General features: G+C 42.5%; 1 protein-coding gene across 7 annotated transcripts in view; it reads left to right on the top strand.

Moving 5' to 3' along the window:
* The window catches only part of STX5 (syntaxin 5), a 29,298-nt gene extending 7,786 nt beyond the window's left edge, over nucleotides 1–21,512 (top strand). For all 7 annotated transcript variants that reach the window (XM_065937549.1, XM_065937552.1, XM_065937551.1 and 4 more), the window contains 3 exons: nucleotides 377–483; nucleotides 650–771; nucleotides 20,762–21,512. In XM_065937549.1, coding sequence (XP_065793621.1) covers nucleotides 377–483; nucleotides 650–771; nucleotides 20,762–20,921 — 389 coding nt within the window. In that variant the 3' untranslated portion in view covers nucleotides 20,922–21,512. The remainder of the gene's footprint in view (nucleotides 1–376; nucleotides 484–649; nucleotides 772–20,761) is intronic.
* The last annotated feature ends 176 nt before the right edge of the window (nucleotides 21,513–21,688 follow it).

Below are 21,688 nucleotides of genomic sequence, written 5' to 3'. Positions count from 1 at the left end.
GAGGGTCAAGGAAGTTGCTAGACTTTCTCAGAGGTCACTCCTGATGCCTAGGATCTATGCTTTGCACCTAGTCTCCAGCATTCTCCCTGTTGAGGCTGAATCCAATCATGTTCAAAAGAATGAGTTTTCTAGTATTTTTGCTCCACTTAGTCATTATATTTACAGTTTGTCATTTCATTCTCAAAACCACCCTTTGAGAAAGCAACTATCATTATCCCCCATTTTACAGGTGAGGAAACTGAGGCTCAGAGAGGTTAAATGACTTGTCCAGGGTCACAAGGCTAGTAAGTGTCAGAGCTGGGGTTCAAATCCAGAGCATATGGGCTTTGAACCTTTTAACTGCTAAGAAGTGCCATGTCGTTTTTCTTCCCCCCAGGGGGCGGTGCTGTGGTTTTGGGGGCGGAGTCCCGAGCCTCTGGAGATGTGGCCATTGATATGATGGACTCTAGGACCAGCCAGCAGCTGCAGCTCATTGACGAGCAGGTACCCACGCTCTGAGGTGGGGAGGAGTTGCTCCCTGTTTTCCTGTGTGGTCACAAGCAAGTGTTTGGAATGTGCCATGGGTGGAATGGCAAACTGGAAAGTCCCAAAGAGTCAGGACCCACCCTCAGAAGCTCCTGGTGTTCATGTACGCTCTCTCTCCTCTAAGGATTCTTACATCCAGAGCCGGGCAGACACCATGCAGAACATTGAGTCCACAATCGTTGAACTGGGCTCCATCTTCCAGCAGTTGGCACACATGGTGAAGGAACAGGAAGAAACCATTCAGAGGTGAGACACTTTCTCTCTTTAACTTCAAAACCAGGAGGCTTGTCTTCCCTGTGGATTGGCATCCTAAAGGTCCCCAGGGACAGCTTAATGCCCTTTGGAAGAGAAGAGTGAATCCTGTCCACACATAAGGTCCAGCTCACCTGTCTCCATCCACACCACAAGTATTAATTGAGCACCTGTTCCATGTCAGGCACTGTCATAGGTGCTGGGGATACGGTGATGAGTAGAACAGTTAAGTCTGTTCTGTGGAACTTACTCTGTAGTATGGAATTCGATAGAGTGAGTAAGGACAACTGTTTAAAAAGAAGTGAGAAGAAATTTTCAGGTGGTGATAAGGGCTAATACCGAAAACTAGGATGCAGTGTTGAGAAAGTGATGGAGGAGGAATATCAGATTGGGTGGCAGGGCAGGCTGCTCTGAAGGCTTTGTTATTGAAGCAGAGAGTGAATGACAAGAGGGATCCAAACACGCAAAGGAAAGGGTAAGAGTTGTGCGGACAGCCAGAACAGAGGCCATATGATGGGACAGTCTTACTTTATTAAAGAATCAAGAAGGCCAGTGCAGCTGGAAGGCAGTGAACAGCAAGAGAGAAGTGCAGGATGAGACTGGAGGGAGGGAGGCGGGGCCAGCCCACAGGAAGGCCTCTCTACTCCCCTGGTGCCCTTGCTACTGCACAAGGCACTTTATCTGCTCCTGTTCTTTGGCACTTGGTATTCAGTCAGTCACAGAGATACAGCCGAAGACAGAAGAGACAAAGATCCCTGCCCTCATGGAATGTACATCATGGTAGGCCAGATAATTTAGAATATACATAATAAGTAAATGATCTAGTACATATTTTTGACCAGTGATAAATCCATAAATAAAAGTAGAGTAGGGTAAACTTATCAGGAGTTCTAGGTTTGGAGGAGCAAGTTGTAATTTTAAATAGGATGGCTGTGGTAGGCCCTATTAAGAAGATGACATCCTTCCAAGACTGGGGGAAGGTGAGGGAGTTTGCTGTGTGGATATACGGAGGAGAGTACCAGGCAGAGGGAAGAACCTGTGCAAAGGCCTTCAGGCAAGAATATGTCTGTTGAGTTAAAGGATAGCAAAGAAGCCACTGCATCTGGGGACAAGCGAGAAGAGTAGTACCAGGTGAGGTTAGAGGGGAGATGGGAGACCAGATCAGGTGGGGCCTTTTAAAGCCAATGTGAAAAGTGAAAGTGAAAGTTGCTCAGTCATGTCTGACTCTTTGCGACCCCATGAACTATATAGTCCATGGAATTCTCCAGGCCAGAATACTGAAGTGGGTAGCCTTTCACTTCTCCAGGGGATCTTCCCAACCCAGGGATCAAACTCAGGTCTCCCTCATTGCAGGTGAATTCTTTACCAGCTGAACCACAGGGAAGCCCAAATGGAATGGGGAGCCATTGCAGGCCACTGATTGATTTGATTGATTGGCCATGCTAGGTTTTCATTGCTGCGAGCGGGCTTTCTCTAGTTGCGGCAAGCAGGCAGCTTCCCTCTGTGTTCTGGAGCAGTGGCTGTAGGGCATGCAGGCTCAGTAGTTCTGGCACATGGGCTCAGTTGCCCTGTGGTGTGTGGCATCTTCCCAGACTAGGGATCGAACCTGTGTCCACTGCCTTGGCAGGTGGATTGGACCACCAGGGAAGTCCCATTGTAGGGTTTTAGTGGAAGGTTATACTATCTGGCATCTATTTTATTTTTATTTATTTATGTTTTGGGTTGCACTGCACAACTTGTGGGATCTTAGTTCCTTGACCAGGGCCACCGCACGGAAGTGCCAAGTCCTAATTACTGGACTTGCAGGGGATTGCCTCCCCTGGGAAGTTCCTCCAACTTCTATTTTAAAAGGGTCATTTAGTTGCCATAGTCAGAACAGATTGTAAAGGCCTAGAATACAAGCAGAGAGATGAGTTCAGAGGGCCTTTGCAATAATCCAGGCAGGAGGTAGTGATAGTTGGGGCCAAGGTTTTATGAGTAGTAGTTGCATTCTGGATATATTTTGGAGATAGAACCAACGGGATCAGTTACCTGATGAACTGAATGCAAGGTGTGAGAGAAAAAGAGGAGTTTATGATAACTCCAGGCTTTTGATTTGAGCGATCGAAGGGATTCATGTCCTTCACCTGAAATAGACAGAGGTAGTTACTCAAGATAGAGCAGATTTGGGGCAAAATAAGTTGTGTTGGACGTATTGTCCAACAGGAAGTGGACAGCTGTCTGTTAGACATCTAAATGAAAATAGTAAACAGGATGATAGATGTGTAAGAAGTTAAAAAGACAGGTATGGGCCCAAAATGGGCAGAATTGAACTTTGAAACTAGACCAGGGGAGTTCTAAGAAAGAGGAGGATCAAGCACTGAGTCCCAAAAGCTATTTCTGGAATCAAGTCTCAGTCCCAGGAGAGGGGCACTGAACAGGAGCGCAGCTTGTGAGATGGGAAGAAAAATAAATGGAGATGATGTCCCAGGAGTCAGGAGAAGAAAGTCAGGGGAAGAATGATCAGCTGTGACAGATTCTGCTTTGAGGCCAAGCAAGATGAGAGCTGAGCATTTAATTAGCCTGTTTAGTTCATTAATATTTAGTGTAATATTTGCTAAGGTTGGATTTAGGGCTACCATTTTACTGTTTCTTTTGTTTTTCTCTTCTTCTTTTTTTTTTTGTTCCTCTTCCTTCTTTCCTGTCTGGAACAGTTGCAAAGAAAAAATTTTTTTAAAATTCCATATAAATTTGTTATTTTAGCTATATGTAATTGGGTTTTTTTTTTTTAGTGATTGCTATAGGGATTATAATATGCCTCATTAACTCCTCCCAGTCTGCTTCATACAAAATGTGAGAACTTTTCAACCCCCTCCTTCAGCTTTTATGCTCTAGTTGTCACATTTGTTGTATCTACATAACTATAAATCCCACAATACCATAGTATAATTTTTATCTTAAAGAAATTAGAGGAAAAAGTAGTCTTTTGTGTTACTCATATATTTACTCTTTGCATTGCTCTTCATTTCTTCCTGAATATCCAGTTTCCATCTGGCATCACTTCCCCTAAACCTGGAGAATTTTCTTTAATACCTTTTTTTAAAATTTATTTTTATTTTTGGTTGTGCGGGGTCTTTGTTGCTGCGTGTAGACTTTCTCTGATTGCATTGAATGGGAGCTACTCTCTAGTTGTGGTTCTCAGGCTCTTGTTGCAGAGCCTGGGGCTCTAGGGTGCTTCGGCTCAGTAGTTGGGGGCTTGCGGGCTTTAGAGCCTGTGGGCTCAGTAGTTGCAAGCACAGGCTTAGTTGCCCCAAGGCATGGAGAATCTTCCTGGATCAGGGATCAAACCTGTGTTCCCTGTATAAGCAGGCAGTATGGATTCTTAACCCCTAGACCACTAAAGAAGTCCTCTGTAGTACTTTTTATAGTGCAGATCTACTAATGACAAATTCTTTTATCTAAAATTTCATTATTTCACCCACATCTTTGAAGAATAGTTTCTCTGCTTAAAGTGCTTTAAATATATCATTCTACTGTCTTTTGGCCTCTCATTCTTAATGAGAAGTCAGTGGTAATTCTAACTTTTGTATGTAATCTCTGGCTGCTTCTGCTTTTCCATTTTTTTTTTTCTTCTCTGTAGTTTTCAGCAGTTGATCACTTATGTACCTAGATGTGGTTTCCTTTGAATTTATGCTGCTTGGGGTTCTCTGAGCTTCCTGAATCTGTAAATTTATGTCTTTCAAAAAGTTTAGAAAATATTTCACCATTATTTCTTTCGAAATTTTTTCTTCCTCTTTCTCTGTCTTCTTCAAGGGATATATATGTATGCTAAGTCACTTTAGTCATGTCCGACTGTGTGTGACCCCATCCCTGGGATTCTCCAGGCAAGAACCCTGGAGTGGATTGCCATTTCCTTCTCCAGTGCATAAAAGTGAAAAGTGAAAGTGAAGTCGCTCAGTCATGTCTGACTCTTCGAGACCCCATGGACTGCAGCCTACCAGGCTCCTCTGTCCATGGGATTTTCCAGGCAAGAGTACTGGAGTGGGGTGCCATTGCCTTCTCCAATATATATGTATACATATGTATAATCAACTGTAGGAATTTCTTGGTTGTTTCAGTGGTTAGAACTCTGTGCTTTCACTGTTGAAGGCCTGGGTTTGATCCCTGGTGGAAGAACTAAAATCCCACAAGCAGTGCGAAGTGGCTCCCCCAAAAAATCTACTGTAACTATATATTTACTTTGTTGAGATATATGTACATATATTTATCTCAACAAATTGCATCTTATTAAGATGCATTTAATGTCAGCTGTCCCTACATTATTGAGAACAAATTTGATTATTTGATTAAAGTGGTAATAAATGATCTCTGTTTTTAAGAATATATTTCTTCTTTGCAGTCAGCCAATGATTTATTGGATATCCTGTTCCCCAAGACCCTTTAACCTGTTTTTAGGAGCCAGTTATGATCCTTGTCTGGTCTGAATCAATTTATCCAATTCAGGTGCATTTTTTTTCTTTAAACAAAAGCCTTTCTTTATTAACTGCATGAGCTGAAGTTCATCTTAATCAGGCTCGATAAAACCTTAATTATTTTCCTGTATTTTCAGAGTAAGTAGTTTGTGGAGCAGGTGCCAATGTAGAGACTAAGGAGGTTTTAATTCTTCCTTGTTTTTGAGTATCATTATGGACTTAAAGTTTTTATTTATGTTTAGTGTTACAATTAGTTAGGATAATGATTATTTTCAGTGTTCAGATTGTTCCCAGTTTGTCCAGTGAAAGACAAGAGGTTTTTGTTTTGTTTTTTTTTAAAGAATGGGAGAAAATAAATGTATGTTTGTATTGTATTGGGAATGATCCAACAAAGAAATAAAAATTGATATTATAACAGGAAGGGGGAAGAATTCTTAAAGTTTATGTCCTGGAGCAGGTGAGAGGAAGTGGGAGCCAGTGCATAAGTAGAAGACTTGAATTTAAGATGAGCTAGCGATAGCTGGGTGGAGAAGGCAATGGCACCCCACTCCAGTGCTCTTGCCTGGAAAATCCCATGGACAGAGGAGCCTGGTAGGCTGCAGTCCATGGGGTCGCTAAGAGTCGGACACGACTGAGCGACTTCACTTTCACTTTTCACTTTCATGCATTGGAGAAGGAAATGGCAATCCACTCCAGTGTTCTTGCCTGGAGAATCCCAGGGACGGGGGAGCCTTGTGGGCTGCCGTTCATGGGATCACACAGAGTCAGACGTGACTGAAGCGACTTGGCAGCAGTAGCAGCAGTGATAGCTGGGAAAGCGGACATTTTCTGCTCCCCCCTGAGGGGAGGGACCAAGATAACTGAACTCAGCACTGTATCAATGGCTGGTGCTCAACACCTACTAGTTGAATAAATAAACATCCTTTTAACCATTGGTTGCCAAAGCTGGATGTTCATAGAAACCCCCTATAGAGCTTATAAAGAATAAGTATCTTGCCAGCCTGTGACTGGCAGTCTCTGCATAAGGCAGGGCCTGGCAACTAACCAGACCAGGGGTCAGCCATGCCTACTGGACCACGTATGCCTAGTCATCCCCATCACCAGAGGGGCCCATGCAATATGGGGGAGCCCTGGAGCATACAGCTCTGGTAATCAGGGGATGGGATGCACAGGACAGCTCCTACAAAAGGCCATTTCTCTGAGGTCATGAAACGACCAACTTGCCAGATACATGGAAGTAGAAACAGCAAATCGGACAAAGTGAGATTCCAGAGCTAATCAAAAGGACAAGACCCCAGAAGAAAAACTAAGGGAAGTGGAGATCGGTGAACTGCCTGATAGGGTTCAAGGTAATGATCATAAAGATGAAAGAACTCCAGAGAAGAATGGATGAACACAGTGAGAAATTTAACAAAGAGTTAGAAGATATAAAGACAAACCAAACAGATGAACATAACTGAAATGAAAAATACACTAGAAGAAATCAACAGTAGATTAAATGACATAGAGGAATGGATCAGTAAGTTGGAAGGTAGAGTAGTAGAAATCACTGAAGCTAAAAAGAAAAAAAAGGTGAGCACAGTTTAAGAGATTTCTACGGCATCAAGTGTGCTGAAATCTGTGTTATAGGGGTTCCAGAGAAGGGAAAAAGAGAGACCATATTTAGAGATATAATTGCTGAAAGTTTTCCTGACCTGGTAAAAGGAACAGACATCCAAGTCCAGGAAGCCCAGAAAGTCCCAAATGGGATCAACTCCAAAGAGGACCACAACAAGACACATTGTAATTAAAATGGCAAAAATTAAAGACAAAGAGAGACTATTAAAAGCAGCAAGGGGAGACTTCCCTGGTAGTCCAGTGGCTCCAAAGATAAGAACACCTGAATATGTAAAGGAAATATTAACAGACATAAAGGGAGAAATTGACATAAAGGGAGGAATTGAATAGTAGGAGACTTTAATATCCCATTTATATTAATGGATACATCAGACAAGAAGTCAATAATGTGTCATTTAGGCACTGGCCCTAAATGACACAGTAGATTAAATGAGCTTATATAGAGAACAATTCTCCAAAAGCAGCAGAATACAAATTCTTTTCAAGTGCATATGGAACATTCTCCAGGACATACTACATACTAGGCCACAAAATGTGCATGTGTACTAAGTCGCTTCAGTCATGTCTGACTCTTTGTGACCCAGTGGACTGTAGCCTGCCATGCTCCTCTGTCCATGGATTCTCCAGGCAAGAATACTGGAGTGGGTTATGATAGGACACAAAACAAGTCTTAGTAAATTTAAGAAAATTGAAATCATAGCAAGCATCTTTCCAACCACAGTGCTGTAAGAGTGGAACTACAAAAAAAAAGAGAAGAAATCAACTACGAGAAGAAAACTGCAAAAAACACAAACAAGTGGAGGCTAGGACACAAAACAAGTCTTAATAAATTTAAGAAAATTGAAATCATAACAAGCATTTTTCCAACCACAGTGCTGTAAGAGTGGAAATCAACTACAAAAAAAAGAGAAGAAATCAACTACGAGAAGAAAACTGCAAAAAACACAAACAAGTGGAGGCTAAAAAATATGTTGCTAAACAAACAGTGGATCACTGAAGAAATGAAAGGAGAAATAAAAACTACTTGGAGACAAATGAAAATGAAAACAACCCAAAATATGTGGAACTTCCCTACAACAGCAGTTCTAAAAGGGATGTTTATAGCAGTAGAAGCCTGCTTCAGGAAATAAAAACCTCAACCAAACAACCTACCCTTACACGTAACTAGAAAAAGAACAAATCCAAAGTTAGTAGAGAAAAGAAGTAATAAAAATTAAAGCAGAAATAAGTGAAATAAAGACAAAAAAATAGAAAAGATCAATGAAACTAAGAAGAGATAGACAAGATTGATAAACCTTTAGCCAGACTTATCAAGAAGAAAAAAGAGAGGGCCTAAGACAATAAAAATAGAAATGAAAAAGGAGAAATTATAAACTGATACTACAGAAATACAAAGGATCAAAAGAGATTACTATGGAAAACTACATGCAAATAACATGGACAACCTAGAAGCAATGGACAAATTCCTAGATATGTTTAATCTCCCAAGTTGAACTAGGAAGAAATAGAAGCTATTAACAGATGAATTATCAGTAATGAAATTGAATCAGTAATTTTAAAAAATTTTATTTGCTTAGTTTTGGCTATGCTGGGTCTTCATTGCTATGGGTGGGCTTTCTCTAGTTGTGGTGAGCAGGGGCTTTCTCTTTGCAGTGTGAAGGCTTCTCATTGCAGTGATTTTTCTTGTTGTAGAGCATGGGCTCTAGAGCCTGCAGGCTTCAATAGTTGTGGTACACTGGCTTAGTTGCCCTGGAGCTTTTGAAATTTCCCCAGACCAGAGATTGAACCCATGTCCCGTGAATTGACAGGTAGATTCTTTCCACGGGACCACCAGGGAGGTCCTGAATCAGTAATTTTTAAAAACTTCCAACAAAAGTCCAGGACCAGATGGCTTCACAGGTGAAGTCTACCAAATGTTGAGAGAAGAGTTAATACCTATCCTTTTCAAATTATTTCAAAAAACTGCAGAGGAGGAAATGATTCTAAACTCATTCTACAAACCCAGCATCACCCTGATGCCAAACCAAAGATATCACAAAACATAAAGTTACAGGCTTGGTATCACTGATGAAACATGATGCAAAAATCCTCAACATAATACTAGCAGACAGGATCCAACAATGCATTAAAAACACGTACCATGATCAAGTGGGAATATTTATTCCAGTGATGCAGGGATTTTCAGTATCTATAAATCCATCAATGTGATATACTACATTAAATAAATTGAAGAAAAAATATATGATCATCACAGTAGATGCAGATAAAAGATTTTGACAAAATTCAGCATCCATTTATGATAAAAAAAAAAACAAAACTCTACACAAGTGGGGCATAGAAGGAACATACCTCAACATAACAAAGGCCATGTATGATAAGCCCACAGTTAACACCATGCTCAGTGGTGAAGAGCTAAAAGCATTTCCTTGAAATCAGCTACAAGAATGCTCATTCTCAACATTATATTACCCAACATAGTACTGGAAGTTCAAGCCACAGCAATCAGAAGAAGAAAAAGAAATGAAAGGAATCCAGATTGTAAAAGAAGAAGTAAAACTGTCACTGTTTGCAGATGACATGATTCCATACATAGAAAGTCCCGAAAGCTACTAGAGCTCATCAATAAATTCAGTTAAGCTGAAGGATACAAAAGTAATTCAGAGAAATCTGTTTCATTTTTATCTACTAGCAGCAAACTATAGGAGAAATGAAAGAAACTCATTTAGAGTTGCATCCAAGAGAATACCAAGGAATAAACTTAAGGCAGTAAAAGAACAGTACTTGGAAAACTGTAAGACACTGATGAAAGAAACTGAAGAGGACACAAATAGATGGAAATGATACACCATGTTCTTGGATTGGAAGAACTGGTATCGTTAAAATGACCGTACTACTCAAAGCAATCTACAGATTCAGTGCAATCCCTATCAAAATACTAATGGCATTTTTCATAGACTAGAACAAGTCATTTAAAATTTGTGTGGAAACACAAAGGACACACAGTATCCCAAACAGTCTTGAAAAAGAACAGAGCTTGAGATGTCGTGCTCCCTGTCTTCAGATTGCACTACAAAGCCACTGCTGTAACTCCGATTACTATTAGAACAGGATGGTGTGGTACCGAAACACAAATGGGGTTCCCCAGCACCGCAGTGGTAAAGAATCCACCTACAATGCAGGAGGCAAATGAGAAGCCCGTTGGACCCCTGGGTTGGGAAGATCCCCTGAAGGAGGAAATGGCAACCCACTCCAGTATTCTTGCCTGGAAAATCCCCTGGTCAGAGGAGCCTGTTGGGCTATAGTCCATAGGGTCACAAAGAGTCAATGCAACTGAACATATCCTGTGAAACAAAACAGACATCAATGAAACAGAATGAGAGCCCAGAAATAAATGCACATACTTATGGTCAGTTAATCAATGACAAAGGAAGTATGAATATACAATTAAAGAGACAGCCTCTTTAATAAGTAGTGCTGAGGAAACTGGATAGCTGCATGTAAAGGGATGAAATTAGAGCATTTTCTCACACCATAAAGTAAACTCCCAAGTGTGGGAACTCCCTGGTGGTCTAGCAGTTAGGACTCAGCACTTAACACTGCCAGGGACTGGGGTTTGATCCCTGGTCAGGGAACCAAGGTCCTGGAAGCCATAAGGTGTGTCAACAAAAAAAGTAAACTTAAAGTGGGTTAAAGACCTAAATGTAAAGCCAGAAACCATAAAAATGCCTAGAAGAAAACACAGGCAGAATACTCTGACATAAATCATGGCAATATTTTTTTGCATCCATATCCTAAAGCAAACAAAACCAAAAGTAAACAAATGGGATTTAATCAAGGTTTTGCACAGCAAAGAAAACCATTGACAAAACAAAAAGATTACCTACTGACTGGGAGAATATGTTTGCAAATGATACAACTGATGGGTTAACATACAAAATGTGTAAATAGCTCATGCACCTCAACATCAAAAAATCAAGCAACCTGATTTAAAAAAGGAGCAGAGGGACTTCCCTGGCAGTCAAGTGGTTAAGACTCCACACTCTAAGGCAGAAGGTATAGTTCGATCCCTGGTTGGATAACTGGGATCCTGCATGCTGCATAGGGCGGCCAAAAAGAAAAAAAGGAGAAGACTTGAATGGACATGTTTCCAAATACAGATGGCCAGCAGGCATCCGAAAAGATGCTTAACATCATTAATCAGTCAGTCAGTCAGTTCAGTCTCTCAGTCATGTCCAATTCTTTGCGACCCCATGAATTGCAGCACCCCAGGCCTCCCTGTCCATCACCAACTCCCCGAGTTTACTCAAACTCATGTCCATTGAGTCGGTGATGCCATCCAACCAGCTCATCCCCTGTCATCCCCTTCTCCTGGCCTCAATCTTTCCCCACATTACAGTCTTTTCAAATGAGTCAGCTCTTCCCATCAGGTAGCCAGAGTATTGGAGTTTCAGCTTCAGCATCAGTCCCTCCAGTGAACACCCAAGGCTGATCTCCTTTAGGATGGACTGGTTGGATCTTCTTGCAGTCCAAGAGACTCTCAAGAGTCTTCTCCAACACCATAGTTCAAAAGCATCAATTCTTCAGCGCTCAGCTTTCTTCACAGTCCAACTCTCACATCCATCCAGGACCACTGGAAAAATCGTAGCTTTGACGAGATGGACCTTTGTTGGCAAAGTCATGTCTCTGCTTTTTAATATGCTGTCTAGGTTGGTCATAACTTTCCTTCCAAGGAGTAAACGTTGTTTAATTTCATGGCTGCAGTCACCATCTGCAGTGATTTTGGAGCCCCAAAATATAAAGTCTGACACTGTTTCCACTGTTTCCCCATCTATTTGCCATGAAGTGATGGGACCACATGCCATGATCTTAGTTTTCTGAATGTTGAGCTTTAAGCCAAGTTTTTCACTCTCCTCTTTCACTTTCATCAAGAGGCTTTTTAGTTCCTCTTCACCTTCTGCCATAAGGGTGGTGTCATCTGCATATCAGGTTATTCATATTTCTCCCATCAATTTTGATTCCAGCTTGTGCTTCTTCCAGCCCAGTGCTTCTCATGATGTACTCTGCATATAAATTAAATAAGCAGGGTGACAATATACAGCCTTGATGTACTCCTTTTCCTATTTGGAACCAGTCTGTTCCATGTCCAATTCTAACTGTTGTTTCCTGATCTGCATATAGATTTCTCAAGAGGCAGGTCAGGTGGTCTGGTATTCCCATCTCTTTCAGAATTTTCCACAGTTTATTGTGATCCACACAGTCAAACGCTTTGGCATGGTCAATAAAGCAGAAATAGATGTTTTTCTGAATTTCTCTTGCTTTTTCGATGATCTAGCGGATGTTGGCAATTTGATCTCTGGTTCCTCTGCGTTTTCTAAAACCAGCTTGAACATCTGGAAGTTCACGGTTCACGTATTGCTGAAGCCTGGCTTGGAGAATTTTGAGCATTACTTTCCTAGCGTGTGAGATGAGTGCAGTTCTGTGGTAGTTTGAGCATTCTTTGGGATTGCCTTTCTTAGGGATTGGAATGAAAACTGACCTTTTCCAGTCCTGTGGCCACTGCTGAGTTTTCCAAATTTGCTGACATATTGAGTGCATCACTTTCACAGCAGCATCTTTCAGGATTTGAAATAGCTCAACTGGAATTCCATCACCTCCACTAGCTTTGTTCGTAGTGATGCTTTCTAAGGCCCACTTGACTTCATATTTCAGGATGTCTGACTCTAGGTGAGTGATCACACCATCATGATTATCTGGGTCATGAAGATCTTTTTTGTACAGTTCTTCTGTGTATTCTTGCCACCTCTTAATATCTTCTGTCATATGTTCTCTTAATATCTGCTTCTGTTAGGTCCATACCATTTCTGTCCTTTATCTAGCCCATTTTTGCATGAAATGTTCCATTGGTAGCTCTAATTTTCTTGAAGAGATCTCTAGTCTTTCCCATTCTGTTGTTTTCCTCTATTTCTTTGCATTGATTGCTGAGGAAAGCTTTCTTATCTCTCCTTGCTATTCTTTGGAACTCTGCATTCAAGTGAGAATATCTTTCCTTTTCTCCTTTGCTTTTTGCTTCTCTTCTTTTCACAGCTATCTGTAAGGCCTCCTCAGACAGCCATTTTGCTTTTCTGCATTTCTTTTCTGTGGGGATGGTCTTGATCCCTATCTCCTGTACAGTGTCACGAACCTCCATCCATAGTTCATCAGGCACTCTGTCTATCAGATCTAGTCCCTTAAATCTATTTCTCACTTCTACTCTGTAATCATAAGGGATTTGATTTAGGTCATACCTGAATGGTCTAGTGATTTTCCCTGCTTTCTTCAATTTAAGTCTGAATTTGGCAATAAGGAGTTTATGATCTAAGCAACAGTCAGCTCCCAGTCTTGTTTGTGCTGATTGTATAGAGCTTCTCCATCTTTGGCTGCAAAGAATATAATCAGTCTGATTTCAGTGTTGACCATCTGGTGATGTCCATGTGTAAAGTCTTCTCTTGTGTTGTTGGAAGAGGGTGTTTGCTATGACCAGTGCGTTCTCTTGGCAAAACTCTATTAGCCTTTGCCCTGCTTCATTCCGTACTCCAAGGCCAAATTTGCCTGTTACTCCAGGTGTTTCTTGACTTCCTACTTTTGCATTCCAGTCCCCTATAATGAAAAGGACATCTTTTTTGGGTGTTAGTTCTAAAAGGTCTTGTAGTTCTTCATAGCACCGTTCAACTTCAGCTTCTTCAGCGTTACTGGTTGGAGCATAGGCTTGGATTACCATGATATTGAATGGTTTGCCTTGGAAACGAACAGAGATCATTCTGTCGTTTTTGAGATTGCATCCAAGTACTGCATCTCGGACTCTTTTGTTGACCATGATGGCTACTCCATTTCTGAGACATGCAAATCAGAACTATAATAAGACATCACCTCATACCTGTCAGAGTGGCTATCATCAAAAAGACCACAAATAAATTGTAGCAAGGGTAATGAAGAAAAGGGAAGCCTTGTGCACTGTTGGTGGGAATGTAAGTTGGTGCAGTCACTGTGGAAAACAGTAGGGAGGTTCCTCAAAAAAGTAAAAATAGAACAACCCTATTGTCCAGCAATTCCACTCCTAGGTATATATCCAAAGAAAATGAAAACACTAGTTTGAAAAGATACACTCACCCCAGTGTTCACAGTAGCACTATTTAGAGTAGCCAAGATAGAGAAGCCTTCTAAGTATCCATCAATTGATGAATGATAAGGAAGTGTGGTGAGTGTACACAAGGGAATACTCTCAACCATAAAAAGAAAGAGATGTTGCCATTTGCAACAACTGTTGCAACAGTGAATAGATTTGGAGTGCAATAGGCTTAGTGAAATAAGTCAGAGGAAGACAAACACTGTATGATAATCACTAAATGTGGAACCTGAAAAATAAGACAAATTAGTGAATATGACAAAAAAGAAACTAAAAAAAAAGAAAGAAACTGACTCAGATATAAGGAACAATTTAGTGGTTGCCAGTAGGGAGGGGCACCATGGGGATAGGGGATTAAGAGTTACAGGCTACTCTGTATAAAGTAAATAAGCTACTAGGATATATTGTACAGTTAAGGGAGTATAGCCAATATTTTATAATAACAGTAAATGCAGTATAACCTTTAAGAATTGTGACTCACTGTGTGGTACAACTCAAATATATAATATTTTTTTCAGACATATATTTTAAATCAGCATCAATTTGTAAAATGAAAAAAAAAAGTGAATGAATATAACAAAATAGAAGCAGACTCCTATAGAGACAAACTAGTGGAACTCTTTACTGAATTTCTTACAAATTGCTTTTGTCTTATGTTTTGGTTTTTTAGCCACTAAGCATGTGGGATCCTAACTCTGTGACCAGGGATCAAACCCACAGCCCCTGTGTTGGAAGGCAAAGTCCTAACCAACAGGGAAGTTCCTATAATAACTTTAAATGCAGTATAACCTATGAAAAATTTTTTTGTTTTACACCTGAAACTAATGGAATACCTTAAGTCAGCTATACCTAATTATAAATGTATATTTTTTCCTCTTAAAAAAAATATGAAGGTTTCTGGAAGTCCACTGCTCTCACATCTGTGGAGTCAGAATCTCCAAGTGTGAGGCCAGGAACCTGTTTCTCCACCTTGCCCGGTTCTTCAGGCTACTTCAGTGTCTTCAGTTTGGCAAGAAGAAAGGCTATTAGCAGAGGACCTCAAGAAGGGAAGGTGTGGGAGTTTGGAGCACTCCGCAGGTTGACACGCGCCCGTAGCTTGCTCTGAGGCCTTCAGGCAGCGCCCTGTCCTGATGGTGAAGGATCACTGCCCCACAGCACCAGCAGAGTTCTTCTACTCTTGGCTGTTGATCCGGTGAAACTGGGTGAACACCTCCCTCCGTGAAAGCAGATTTCCCAACATTGATCCATCAAGCAGCGTTACGTATTCAATTGGGCAATTTAAAAGCGCTGTGAAGACAGCTCTCTTGGTCCTAGAATCAGGAAGATTGACTGAGTCTTACCTGGTTCACCTGAGATCTGGGGAATCCCTTGCTGAGTTAGGCCATAAACACTAGAGCTCTTCAGGTGACAATGTATTTTGAATGTTAAAATAATATAGATTCAAAGAATCAGATCTGTAAAAGATGTTTGTATTCTCTCCCCAATGTATATGTTTAAAATTGTTAGACTTAGGGACTTCCCTCGGAGAAGGCAATGGCACCCCACTCCATTACTCTTGCCTGGAAAATCCCATGGACGGAAGAGCCTGGTAGGCTGTGGTCCATGGGGTCGCTAAGAGTCGGACATGACTGAGCGACTTCACTTTCATTTTTCACTTTCATGCATTGGAGAAGGAAATGGCAACCCACTCCAGTGTTCTTGCCTGGGGAATCCCAGGGACGGGGGAACCTGGTGGGCTGCCGTCTATGGGGTCACACAGAGTCGGACACGACTGAAGTGACTTAGCAGCAGCAGCAGGGACTTCCCTGGAGGTCCAGTGGCTAGGACTGCAAACTTCCCATTGGATTTGGTCCCTGGTTTGGGAACTAAGATCCTCCATGGTTGTGTGTGTGGGTGGGGGTGAGTGAGTGAGTGTGTGTGTGTGTGTGTGTGTGTGTGCGCGCGCGCGCGTGCACGCTCTCACTCAGTCATGTCTGACTCTCTTTGACCCTGTGGACTGTAGCCCACCAGGCTCCTCTGTCCGTGGAATTTTCCGAGCAAGAATACTGGAGTGGGTTGCCATTTCCTCCTCCAGGGCATCTTCCCAGCCCAGGAATCCAACCAGCATCTCCTGCATCTCCTGCCTGCATTTTGGGCAGATTCTTTACTGATGAGTCATCGGAAAAGCTCGGCAAAAAAACAAAAACCTGAAAACCTTTTTTTAAAAAAAAATTTATTTAATTATTTTTGGCTGCTTTGGGTCTTCATTGCAGGAGACAGGATCTTTCATTTAGATTCGGGGGCTCGGTGGTTGAGATGTGCTGGCTTAGTCACCCCATGAAGTGAAAATGATAGTGCTAGTCGCTCAGTCATCTCTAACTCTTTGTGATGCCCATGGACTATAGCCTACTAGCCTCCTCTGTCCATGGAATTCTCCAGGCAGAATACTGGAGTGGGTTGCCATTCCCTCCTTCAGGGGATCTTCCTGTCCCAGGGACTGAATCCAGGTCTCCAGCCCAGAGCATGTGGGATCTTAGTTTCCCGACCAGTGATAGAACCAGGGTCCTTGGCACTGACAGCATAGAGTTCTAACCACTGGACCATCAGGGAATCCCCTGGAAGATGGATTCTTAGCCACTGGACCCCCAGGGAAGTCCCTGAAAGCCTTTTATAGACAAACAAAAATAGAATTACAGTATATATACAACTTGACAACTAATCTTCCTTGAAAGAGTGTCATAAGTATTTTTCAGTGTTAGTACTTATTTGTTCATTGGTTTAGCAAACATTAGTTGTTGCTGCTGTGAGCCAGTCGTCTTGGATCTGGGGGTGGGGAGAGAACACAGGAGGCGGTGAACCGGTGCTGGGTGCAGAGAATGAGATTTGTTCCGGACATCTCGAGCGAGCTCACACTTCAAGGGACAGCCAAGAGGCCTGGTTTGATGCTCGGAAAAGAGAGGGCTAAGCTAGAGATAAAGGACGTAGGAGTCAGCAACTTCTTGGTGAAACCATGGAGGTAAATGAGACCACCCAGGGACAATGGGCAAAGTGAGAATAAGGCCCGAATAGATCCCCATGGGCTCCAGGTGTACCTGGGGAAGGCAAAAATCTGTCCAAGAGACTGAAGTTTTAGGGAGATGAGAGAAAAAAGCAAAGAAATGTGTCCTTAGAAGCTGAGGTGGAAAGAATTTTAGGGAGGAAGGAGTGGTTATGTCTTGGTGCCCCTGAGAAAGAAAGAAATGTGAATTAAGGATCCTCAGGTGTTACTTGCATCAGGGGGCTTGGATTAACTGGATCAGTGCCAGCAGGTTCAGTTGAGTGGCTCAGAAGCAATCTGGCAGTAGATTGCAACATAAAAGGAAAATAACAAGGGAGAGAAAATTTTGGGGCAACCATATGAACAAGAAATTGAAATTCTAAAAAGATGGTGTTTTTACAATAGACACAGATACTCTTGTGTTTGCCTCCTGCAAATGCCAGTGGATCTGGATTTTAGCACTCTCCTGAGAAACCACTGATTTATTCCAGATTTCTTGAAGGAGACCCAGTTTGATTCCTTGGTAGGGAAGATCAGCTAGAGAAGGGATAGGTTACCCACTTCAGTATTCTTGGGCTTCCCTTGTGGCTCAGCTAGTAAAGAATCTGCCTGCAATGCAGGAGTCCTGGGTTCGATCCTTGGGTTGGGAAGATACCCTGAAGAAGGGAAAGGATACCCACTCCAGTATTCTGACCTGGAGAATTCCATGGACTGTATAGTCCATGGAGTCGAAGAGTCGGACTCAACTGATTTTCACTTTCTCTACCTGTAGTCTCCTGGGCCCCACCCTAGAATGTGAGACCTAAGAATTTGCCTTTTTTCTACCCCCTGGCTTTGCTGCTCAGGTTCTGGGATCTTATTCCCTGACCAGAGATCCAACCTTAGCAGTGAAAGCCCTTGAGTCCTAACCACTGGACTACCAGGGAATTTCCAGAATTTGCATTTTTGAGGAATTTCCTGGTGGTTCAGTGATTAAGACTTGGTGCTTTCACTGCTGTGGGCCCGAGTTTGATCCCTGCATGGGGAACTAAGATTGCAAAAGCTACTCAGCACGGCCAAAAAAAAAAAAAAAAACTTGCATTTTTGAGATGCTCAACAGGTGATTCTTATTTTTTCTAAGGTATAAAAAATGCTACTGATCTAGAGTTCCTTGTGTTACTCGATCATTTTCCTTTTCCCTCCAACTCGTAGATTAAAAATTTTCAAACAATAGAAAAGTTGGGAGGATGGCAGAAGCGACATCTATAATGATTCACCTAGTGTACCAACTGTTGACTTTTTATCACATTTACTTCCTCTCACCTTTTTTTTTTTTCCTGAATCATTTAAAAGGAGGTGCAGGGTCGGGGACCAGAGGGAGGTTCAAGAACGAGGGGACATATCTATATCTTTGGTTGATTCATGTTGATATACAGCAGAAACCACCACAACACTGTAATTATCGGGGACCAGAGGGAGGTTCAAGAACGAGGGGACATATCTATATCTTTGGTTGATTCATGTTGATATACAGCAGAAACCACCACAACACTGTAATTATCCTCCAATTAAAAATAAATAGAGACTTCCCTGGTGGTCCAGTGGCTAAGACTCTGCACTCCCAGTGCAGGGGACCTGGGTTCAAATCCCTTGTCAGGGAACTAGATCCCACATGCCGCAACTAGGACCTGGTGCAGCCAAATAAATATTTAAAAATAAATAAAGACAATAAATAAATAAACAAGGCTGTGTGCATGTAAAAAAAAAAAAAAGTAGGTGCAAACATCATGACAGTTTTTTCAAACATCATGTGTTATCCCCAGATACTTCAGCAAGCATCTACCAAGAATAGAAAAAATTTAGCCTTTTCCTTTCAATTTAAGATTTAGACAACATTCATACATTCAATTATTGTGTCTCTTTAGTCTGCCTTTTTTAGTGTGATAATATACTTTTTTTTTAAGAGACCAGTACCTCTTATACAGAGTCATACACACGTTTTGTTTGATGTTTGACCCTCTGATTAAATTTAAGTTCAGTAGTTTCGACCATCCCTGTAGGCAGTCATATCAGTAGACACTTGATGAGGTTATCTCTTTATTGGTGATACCTTGTTTGGTCTCTGGTTCAAGGTAGTGACTGTCAGACATCAGTGGAGGGACACTTTGAGTCCCCTGTGCACTATTTGTCGCTATGATTAAGTTCAGTACTTTTGGCCGACTGTGTAGGTGGTCACATCAGGAGGCACTTGATGAGGTTATCTCTTTATTGGCCCCCCTGGTGGCCCCCTTGCCTGATTCATTTGAGAGTGTGTGTGGCAAAATGGTCATTTTCTATTTTGCCGATTCCTTCTATGTTAATTAGCTTATATTCTTCCATAGAGAAGGAACTTCCTCTCTTTAAAATTACTATTGAGTGATAGTAACTTCTTCCCTTGTGCTAGTTTTCATTCACGGACTCCCATTTAAAATCTTATATATGCCAGATTGCATTCATTGTTCCTCCATTTTTGTTAAGTGAAGCCATTATAATTGCCAATATAAATGAGCTTTATTGGGTAGGAGATGACAAGTGCATCCACACTGAGAAATGTAATTATGCCAAAAACTAGGGAACCTAATACATTAGCCTCCCTGACATAGATAGGCAGTCATGTAGAATCCAGGCTCCTGTATTTGGACAGATTAGGTTGTCATACTCCTGACCACCTTACCAGGACCGTGGGCTTGCAGCCACTGGCCCAGCCTGCCCTCTCACTTTCTTCCTTGATTACCAGGCCCCACCAGCTTTCCTGACCTCACCGCTCCCAACGTCCCTGCTCCCAGAGACTCCCTTTGCAAAGACCAGGGTTTATATTTGGCTTTTAGGATTGCATATGCAGAGTAGCTGGGAAATGTTTAATTTTCCTCAGCAGTGTCTCAAGAGATTGCCATTATTCTGAGGACTTCTCTATACCCTGAGAGACGTGTTCTAATATAGGGGGCTTTTCTCATCCCTTGACTTTCTGTCCATATCATCAAGTTCTTCCTTTCTCACTCAGAATGCTTCCTTTCTCACTTAGAATGAGGGTTTCCTGACCATGATTTTCTGTGACCTTTTCCCCCTTATTACAATCAGTACTATTAGAGGCTTCCCAGGTGGCCCTAGTGGCCTGTCCATGCAGGAGACACAAGAGATACAGGTTCAAGCCCTGGGTTGGGGACATCCCGTGGAGAAGGAAATGGCAACCGGCTCCAGTATTGCTGCCTGGAAAATCCCTTGGACAGAGGAGACTGGCTGGCTTCAGTCCATGGGGTCGCAAAGAGTTGGACACAACCGATGAGCAAAATTTATAATATGTAGACATTTTGGATTCTCTTAGTATGGGTTGGGCACTTTATATAACTCATTGGAGCCTGATAGCAAACCTAGGATTTGTGTTATCCTCATTTTTTCTTTTCAGTTTTTCTTTTCATTTTTCCTTTGCAGTTGAGGAAAATGAGACTTGAGGTTAAATGCGTGGCTTAGGTTCATTAGCTAGTAAGTTGCAGAGCCAAGACTTGTTTATATCACCCTTCCAGAGCTTTTTCCTCTATGTGTTCATGCTGAATTACTTCAGTTGTGTCTGACTCTGTGGGACCCATGGACTATAGCCCTTCAGGCTCCTCTATCCAAGGGATTTTTCAGGCAAGAATATATACATACATAAAAAATACAGTTCAACAGCATTCTTTTTAATTCAGCATCTTTCTCTTCCCCTCCTCCCGAACCTATCCTCAGGATCGACGAGAATGTGCTGGGAGCCCAGCTGGACGTGGAGGCCGCCCACTCAGAGATTCTCAAGTACTTCCAGTCGGTCACCTCCAACCGGTGGCTCATGGTCAAAATCTTCCTCATCCTCATTGTCTTCTTCATCATCTTTGTGGTCTTCCTTGCCTGAACCCTTTCCACTCTGAGGCACTCCGTGGGGGTTTGGAACCCTTCTGGGAGGGCAGGTGGCCAGAGCTGCCACTGAGCCTGTGCAGGGTGCTTGGGAGAAGGGCCCTGTTTCCTTGGAACTGCTAAGAATGACCACTGCCCTCGGTCCCCCACTCCTTGCCTCTGGCCACCCAGCCCTCCCCTCACCACCCTCCAGCCCATGAAACACTCACGGTTCTGGATTTGGACTCTGCTGTGAAGTGGCTGGAAAGGAGCAGAGGCCAACTGAGGGGCTCGTCGGGGAGATTGTCTCCACCAGGAGATTTTTATAAACCCTCCCCAGCCTGTCGCAAAGGGAACTTTGGCAGCAAGGGGAGATGATGCCTTTCCCCACCTTCCTGAGATCAAGGAGAGGAAGTGAAACTGCCCCAGGGACCAACTTTCCCATTTGGGTTAGAATTTGACCTCTTCTTCCTCTCTTTACCACATGAGGCAAGGGCCCCTGAGCCCCTCGGCGGCCTGCACAACCCCAACTCTGGCTGCAGGTGACTCTCAATCTGCCAAATGTGCTGCAGCCCATTTTCTCCCAATTACAGCAAGACTGTCAGCCTCACTAGCCATGTCGTCATTTTCTGGGTGGGAGCGCCGAAGAAGGGCCTTGGCAGAAATGGAGGGAGCCTGCTGCCCAATATGACAACTGAAAGGGCTGGACTGATGACCCTCAGGGGCCAGGCTTTGGGCTCCATGCACACAGCTGCTTCCAGCAGGCATAACCAAGTGGAGCAGTAC

Source organism: Muntiacus reevesi, chromosome 5 (assembly GCF_963930625.1).
Source record: "Muntiacus reevesi chromosome 5, mMunRee1.1, whole genome shotgun sequence".
NCBI classification, from domain to species: domain Eukaryota; kingdom Metazoa; phylum Chordata; class Mammalia; order Artiodactyla; family Cervidae; genus Muntiacus; species Muntiacus reevesi.
Note: the sequence above shows the minus strand (reverse complement) of the source record. Positions and strands in the feature narration are given on the sequence as shown.